The 8,672-nt window shown below is 42.6% G+C and overlaps 1 protein-coding gene across 1 annotated transcript; it reads left to right on the plus strand.

The window, feature by feature from the left end:
• The first annotated feature begins 6,740 nt into the window (after window positions 1-6,740).
• On the plus strand, window positions 6,741-8,672 carry LOC140206956 (peptidyl-prolyl cis-trans isomerase-like). Its single transcript, XM_072275252.1, has one exon. It carries the CDS (start codon window positions 7,091-7,093, stop codon window positions 7,592-7,594), a length of 504 nt encoding a protein of 167 aa, XP_072131353.1. The 5' UTR covers window positions 6,741-7,090; the 3' UTR covers window positions 7,595-8,672.

Consider the following 8,672-nt stretch of genomic DNA (forward strand, 5'->3'; position numbering starts at 1 on the left):
TCCGACCCTCCCACTCCCACAGGTGACGAATCTTAAACTGTGGCCCTTCCCCACCGGGCCCTTGCGGTGGCTGCACTGAGTTTCAGTGCATCCCTCAGCACGTACTCCTGCAGCCGAGAATCTGTCAGTCGGCAGCATTCTCCCACGGACATCTCCATGTGCTGGTAGATCATCAAGTTTCGGGCTGATCAAAGAACATCTTTCACCGAGTTGATGATCTGCCAGCAGCACCGGATGTTGGTCTCCCTGTGCATCCCCAAGAGCAGCCCATAAATCAGGGATCCTCGGTTACTCAGCTGTTGGGCATGAGTCTCGATACCGTCCCTTCCATCCTGCTCCACACCCTCTCTGCGAACTCAGTGTACAAGCTGTGGTTCACAGACTCCTCCTCATTGCAGTCCTCCCGTGGGCAGCAGGGTGTGGAGATGACGTCCCGGGCATACAGGAGGACTCCTCTCACCGCCAGCCAGGCGAGGTCCTGGTGCCTGTTGGTGAGGTCTGGCGATGAGGCATTTTGCCAGATGAACTGGACGGTCTGCTCAGGGAACCACCCCACTGTGTCCATCACGTCCTTCTCCCGCAGGGCTTGCAGGACATTACGTGCTGACCACTGCCTGGTGGCCCTGTGGTCAAAGGCAGGGGACCCCAACCTTTCTGGCACCGCAGACCGGTTTAATATTGACAATATTCTTGCCGACCGGCTGGCCGGGGGCACCTCTGTGCGCGTGCATGATGTGTGCATGCGTGTATGTGGCGATTCTTTTCTACAAATCGTGTTTGGCGATTCTGTTCAGTGAAACTACACTGTACATACATTATATAGGCTGTGTATTTATCATATCATTCCTGCTTTTACTATATGTTACTGTTATTTTAGGTTTTAAGTGTTATTTGGTATGATTTGTTAGGTTATTTTTTTGGGTCTGGAAACGCTCAAAATTTTGTTTCCATATAAATTAATGGTAATTGCTTCTTTGGCGTAAAGCATTTCGGCACGAAAAAGTATTTTATGTAATTCAAATACAATTCGCCCAAATAAAAGGCCACAAATTGGAAGTACAATCTGAGCTGTTTTTTCTCCAAACGATTTAGTAGGTAGATCTTGCCTTTCACTGAGGTCGAGGTAGGGGATCTTGGGCTTAAAAAGGTTGGTGACCACTACTTTAAACCATCGCACACCCAACACAGCCATGGGCATTTCCCAAATATCACAAACCATTCAATAATAACCAGGGTTGAACCCTGCCCAAAATCTTCTTACTGCAGAACCAAAACGGTCTGTTCAATCACCAGACTTGCCGAGGTCAAAACACCATTAAATGAATTTGAGGTAAACTGCAGGGGAATGGGAGAAAAAAAATAAATTCAGCTGGAACCCCTACCACCTTCCCTTAGCATACACATCGAACAAATAGACCCATGGTCTGCAGCACTCCCATTGATTCAGATGTTGCTCTGAAGAACAAAGCTCTAGTTCCAAAGTTTCGGTGACATGCGGGGAAATGTTCAAGCTTGATGGGCAGCCTCCTCCCACATGGGCTAATGGATCTCAAAACTGTTTATCCGTATCCAACAAATGCTCACCATCAGATAGCATGGAGATGACTGCAGTTATTGAAGAATGTGCACATCTCAGCCTGTTACGTTGCTAGAAATGCTTTGCACACTGAGCAAAGAGAACAAAGATACAGAAACGATCACTGACTCAAGACCCATTCAGCTTTTCATCATTGTCAACTGGTACGAATATTGTTGCTGAGGGCTTGAGTATAGTTCTAAAAATAAAAGAGAAGTATAACATAGCAAAGACGAGTGGGAAGCCGGAGGATTGGGAAACGTTTAAAGAGCAACAGAAGATAAATAAAAAGGCAATATGTGGAGGAAAAAAATGAGGTATGAAGGTAAACTAGCCAAGAATATAAAGGAGGATAGTAAAAAGCTTCTTTAGGTATGTGAAAAGGAAAAAAAAAATAGTTAAGACCAAAATTGGGCCCTTGAAGACAGAAGCGGGTGAATTTATTATGGGGAACAAGGGAATGGCAGATGAGTTGAACAGGTACTTTGGATCTGTCTTCACTAGGGAAGACACAAACAATTTCCCAGATGTAATAGTGGCCAAAAGAACTAGGCTAATGGATGAATTGAAGGAAATTTATATTAGGCAAGAAAAGGTGTTGGATAGGCTGTTGGGTCTGAAAGCTGATAAGTCCCCAGGACCTGATGGTCTGCATCCCAGGGTACTTAAGGAGGTGGCTTTAGAAATCGTGGAAGCATTGGTAATTATTTTCCAATGTTCTATAGATTCAGGATCAGTTCCTGTGGATTGGAGGGTGGCTAATGTTGTCCCGCTCTTCAAGAAGGGAGGAAGAGAGAAAACAGGAAACTATAGACCGGTTAGTCTGATTTCGGTGGTGGAAAAGATGCTGGAGTCAATTATAAAAGATGAAATTACAACACATCTGGATAGTAGTAACAGGTTGGTCCGAGTCAGCATGGATTTACAAAGGGGAAATCGTGCTTGACTAATCTTCTGGAATTTTTTGAGGATGTAACTATGAAAATGGACAAGGGAGAGCCAGTGGATGTAGTGTACCTGGACTTTCAGAAAGCCTTTGATGAAGTCCCACACAGGAGATTAGTGGGCAAAATTAGGGCACATGGTATTGGGGGCAGAGTACTGACATGAATTGAAAATTGGCTGGCTGACAGAAAACAAAGTAGCGAATAACGGGTCCCTTTCGGAATGGCAGGCGGTGACCAGTGGGGTACCACAGGGTTCAGTGCTGGGACCGCAGCTGTTTACAATATATATTAATGATTTAGATGAGGGAATTAAAAGTAACATTAGCAAATTTGCCGATGACACAAAGCTGGGTGGCAGTGTGAAATGTGAGGAGGATGTTATGAGAATGCAGGGTGACTTGGACAGGCTGGGTGATAGGGCAGATGCAGCTTAATGTGGATAAATGTGAGGTTAAACACTTTAGTGGTAAGAAAAGGAAGGCAGATTATTATCTAAATGGAGTCAAGTTAGGAAAAGGGGAAACACAACAAGATCTAGGTGTTGTTGTACATCAGTCACTGAGAGCAAGCACGCAAGTACAGCAGGCACTGACAAAAGCTAATAGCATGCTGGCCTTCATAACAAGGGGAATTGAGTATAAGAGCAAAGAGGTCCTTCTGCAGCTCTACAGGGCCCTGGTGAGACCACACCTGGAGTACTGTGTGCAGTTTTGGTCTCCAATTTGAGGAAGGACATTCTTGCTATTGAGGGAGTGCAGCGTAGGTTCACAAGGTTAATTCCCTGGATGGCGGGACTGTCATATGTTGAAAGATTGGAGCGGCTGAGTTTGCATACTCTGGAATTTAGAAGGCTGAGAGGGGATCCTATTGAAACATAGAAGATTATTAAGGGATTGGACACGCTGCAGGCAGGAAGCATGTTCCCGCTGATGGGTGAGTCCAGAACCAGAGGCCACAGTTTAAGAATTACAACAGAGTTGAGGAAAAACATTTTCCACCCAGAGAGTGGTGGATGTATGGAATGCTCTGCCCCAGAAGGCTGTGGAGGCCAAGTCTCTGGATGCTTTCAAGAAAGAGATGGATAGAGCTCTTAAAGATGGTGGAATCAAAGGGTATGGGGATAAGGCAGGAACTGGGTACTGATCGTGGATGATCAGCCATGATCACAGTGAATGGCGGTGCTGGCTCGAAGGGCCGAATGGCCTACTCCTGCACCTATTGTCTAAATGTCTCAAATGCTGTGAATAAGGCATAACGATACCCAATTTTTGTTCTATTACACAATAAAAGTGAAGAGATTTGCATCCTTATACCTTGGTCATCAAGTAACAGAGTCTCTGGCTTGATGTCCCTGTGTGTAATTCCATTGCTGTGAAGATATTCCTGAAAGTAGGCAAAGACAAATATAAATCAGGTATTCTGAATTTACATCTTTTTCTAATTCTCCAAGTCCACAAAATATCAATTGTACAAATGGAACAGATTTCTGGCAGAATTAGTCAGATACAATTGCTGGACAATCGGTTCAGAGAATATTTTGTGACTTAATCTGGGTGCACACTAGACTTCCAGTGCCGATATGAAAGTTGAGTATGAAGGCTGGCCTGGAAGAATGATGAAACTTCTGAAGATGCTTTGGGAGGTCACCCATCCATGAACAGCATTTTACTGTCAAAGGGAACTATGGTGAGCTCCAAAATTGATCTCATTTGAAAATTGGGACAAAGCACTGTTAACCTCCTTACTGCTGGTTATAGTGCTAGTTCAATTCTGGCAGACAAAGCTCTTCGAGAGCAAACATGGGCAGGTAAATCCATCTATGATCATGCTCAGTAATGTACGTCGAAATAGAGAAAACTGCTGCTGCACGTCATAAACACTCACTTAAAACAAAGGGATAAATGATGAGGAGCACTTACCACTCCTGCTATCAGCTGCTGGAAAAACCCATCAGCATCTGCCTCGGGCATCCCCACGTCAGGCTCTGTGGGAAGGCAGATCACATTAATCAAAGGCTGAACTTGGGATCAGTTCGCAAATCATTAATATTGTCTGAAATTATGTCATTTTACATCACGCTTAAATTTAATCCCAAATCCCAGGCCTCATTTCACTCAGGTGCCCAAGTAGATGGATTCTCCAACATGCCCTATTTAGCCCACAGACCAAAAAACCTAGGACAACTGAAGCAGCTTACATGCTGAACTTTAAAGCCTGTCCTATTTTGTCCCCGTAACATCTGGAAATGTATTATGTACAACTTCAGATGTTCCATTTCTCCCATAATTTAGTTTTCTGGGTGTTCTATAGGGAGAATGTCTGGGAGTGGATGCCAGCTTTTTCCAGCTCAGGACACAAAGGTGCAATTACTAAAAAACCCACACAAATATATCTGTAAAAGTGACAGCAACGGTATAACCAAAATTATTACAATTAGCCAATCCGTATACAAAACATCTTTAACCCTTCCCCCCTCACCCCAAACTTCTCTATTTTAAACCCTAAGTTTAAGCACAGATCCTACCTATTCTATCAAAGAGCTCTCCTCCACTGCAATACTCCAAAAACAAGTATTGGATATGGGCCTCGACGATGCCCATAAAAGCCGACAGTCTTTTCATGGTTCAACATCTTATTGATGCATATTTCTCTCTTGATGTTATCAGGGTAGTCACGAGCATGTGTGGTGTCCACTTTCTTCACTGTCACTGCTTCCTTTGTTCATCGACTAATTGCCAATTGTACTCTATGATCAAATACAAAACCGTTGTCTACATTGCAAAACTTCTCAATGCTCCATTGAGTTAAATGCATCAGAAACAGAGCATGAGCCAAATGGCTCTTCATCCCCACTACCCCATGCAATAAGATCATTATTGATCTGGTTTTGGCCTCTACACCACTTTCCAACTCTCTCTCTGCACCTGTAGATTTCCATGTAGTTCATATGCCTACAATATATTGCATATTCTATGGCTCTACCATAACTCTTAACGTGGAGAATTCCAAAGGATCACAACCTGCAGAAGAAATTCGTCTTCATCTCCTGATCAATGGGAAACCAATTACTCAAACTATATCCCATTTTCTCGATATCCTCACTTGGAGAAACATCGTCTCAGCATCTTGTCTGACAACACCCTCAGAATCTTGCTTCAGTAAGATCACTTCTCATTGTTCCCTACACGCTCACCCCTCGCCCCCATATGTGAATCCCCTGATTCAAGTATGTCCTTTATTAAAGACGAGATCTAAACTGTACACAGAACGCCAGGTGTTGTCTAACGAGCTCCCAATAAAGTTGCTACAAAATATCCTTACCCTTGTATTCCATAACCCTTACAATAAAGGCCAAAATTCCATTGGCCTTTCTGCATATTTGTTTAACCTACACACCCTTTTTGTGTGCTAGAGATTGAGTTTGCACTGCAACATTCTCTAAACACCTCTCTATTTAACAATCAGGTTTGTCTTTCTTCTTTCCAGAGCAGGCAGGCAACTTCATATTTTGTTCTATATTATATTTCAAAGGCCACTTTCCTGCTCATCCACTTAACCTGTGCTCATCACGTTGCAGGCTCTTGTGTACTCTGCATCACCTGATAAGCCACTTATCTTTATATTTTCAACAAATTTGAGAACATACATCCGGTCTCCTCAGATTACAACCAATGCATCCACTATCTCTGATGCCACTCATTTGTAAAGTTACAAATTTGTCCTGTACTTTTTCACTGATAAAAATAAAAAAAATCTCTCTCCCTACAGACCTTTGCAATCTGTTATTATTTTCATTATTTAGAATCTGTACCTTCTCATTCCCAATTTTACAATCAGCCTCAAAAACCAACATTACTTTTGGCTTTTTGCTTGTATTTCTGTAAAAACCCCATCAATATTTTTAATAATTTACTCATGTGTCCCACATTCTTTACAATTTTTGTGGCATACCTTGTAGTTTTAAACTTTCCCAGTCCTCTTGACTACCATCAATTAATTAATCCTCATTACAACGTATATTATTTCAAAGATATAGCATCCTAACTTCCTTGGGAATTCTCCACAGATGGTGCACCCTTCTCGTGGGGCGTTTCTTCCTCCAGACTTTTGCTGTAAGTTAAGAAATACCTCCTTAAATGAGTGCTTGCACTAACATCAGACGCTAGAGAGGGCGGGCGGAACAGTTCGACAGGACTATCAGCTGAGAGGAGGAGTATTCATACAAACCAGGTCCGCCTCTCTCATTTGGTTGGTGAAATATCAGCTATTTTACACGATCAGCTATATTCCAAAAGAGCTTTCGCGACGAGGGAGAAAAAGACAACTTCTGTCCAAGATTGAGAGAAATTACACCAAACCTACTTCAAACGTTGGAGAGAAGTAGGATAAATCGGTGTCCTGTAGACAGTCGGTCTAACTTAATAGAGGGAAGACTAGCAGGATCCGAAAGGGTCCGGACAGTTGTGGGTATCGCTTCTCCGCTTTTTGGCTGCATCGTCGCACAGTGACAAAGGCAGTGTACAGCTTACCGCTTGCGTTTTTCTCCGACCTCGGAAACTGCAGAACCATGGCCGGCAAAAACCCCAAGGTTTTTATGGACATCTCTATTCAGGATAAACCCCAGGGTCGCCTAGTGATGGAGCTAAGACCAGATATTGTCCCAAAGACTGCAGAAAACTTCCGTGCATTATGCACAGGCGAGAAGGGTTTCGGTTACAAAGGCTCAACGTTCCACAGAATCATTCCTGGCTTCATGTGCCAGGGTGGCGACTTCACAAAACATGACGGCACTGGAGGCAAGTCCATCTATGGGGAGAAGTTTAAAGATGAGAATTTTCAGCTGAAGCACACGGGGCCAGGCATCCTGTCCATGGCCAATGCTGGACCAAATACAAATGGTTCACAGTTCTTCATATGCGTCACAAGGAGCAGCTGGTTGGATGGGAAACATGTTGTCTTTGGATCTGTGGTAGAAGGATTGGATGTGGTAAAGAAGATGGAGAGATGTGGCACCATGAATGGAACACCAAAAGCCACGGTTAAAATCACTGAGTGTGGGCAGTTGACCTAAAGTATTTGAATTTGGAATTGTACTGTTTAAATAAAGTGTGATTGTTTGGAACTCCAAAAAAAAAACACAAAAAAAAAACGTCCGGTGCTGCTGGCAGATCAGCTCGGTGAAAGACGCTCTTTGGTCGGCCCGAAACTTGATGATCTACCAGATGTCCAGTGTAGACAGGAAAACCTGGATCAGGGGTCGATGGACCGGACCGTGAACCGGAATACCGTCTTTATGGACCGGACGATGACAACATATTTTGGTCTTGTTCTATACAGGAACAGTACTGGATGTCAGTTTTTTCGACAATTTCTAAAGCACTTAAAATTAATTTACAATTTAGCAAATTAACTGTACTTTTTGGAATAATTCCTCAAAATATCCGTGATATCTCTATGTCTGACCATCATGTTATTGCATTTGTTACATTGATAGCTAGGAGGGTCATTTTGTTGAAGTGGAAGGATACATCAGCTCCCACTTTGTCGCAATGGTTCTCTCAAGTGATGCTATGTCTTAGTTTGGAGAAAATTAGAAGTCGAACCTTTGAACCTTTATTTGATTTTGAGAAAAGATGGGGTTCATTTGCTCGTTATTATCATTTGAGTTAATTGATAGATTTCCTCCATGGTCTAATTGTAAATTTTTGGTATATATTTTTTTTCTTGCTGGCGGTTTGATGTTTATTTTTAGAGGCTTTTTGTATGACGTATGGCTCCGGGTTGAACACCTAATGGGGTTTTATCCCAGATTTTCTGCTTAGTAGTTTTTTTTTTAATTATCAGCAACATTTTTCAATCTTTAAAATAATGTTTTTTTCCTCTAGACATTGTGTTGCTTAATTTGATGTACTCGTGTTATTTTTGAATAATATAATAATAATAAAAAGATTTGAAAAGAAAAAAGAAAGAAACTGCTGAGATACAGTCGGCTAAGAGCCAAGTGCTGATAAATGGGACCCGTGTAGAATTGATGAAGTTCCTGTCTCTTTCTCCATTAATGTTTCCTCCTTACAGCAAAACTAACCCTCTCACTGTGTCAGAATCAGTGATTAAATCCGGCCCCAAACACTGTGCTTTCAGCCCTGCAC

Source organism: Mobula birostris, chromosome 13 (assembly GCF_030028105.1).
Source record: "Mobula birostris isolate sMobBir1 chromosome 13, sMobBir1.hap1, whole genome shotgun sequence".
Classification (NCBI taxonomy): domain Eukaryota; kingdom Metazoa; phylum Chordata; class Chondrichthyes; order Myliobatiformes; family Myliobatidae; genus Mobula; species Mobula birostris.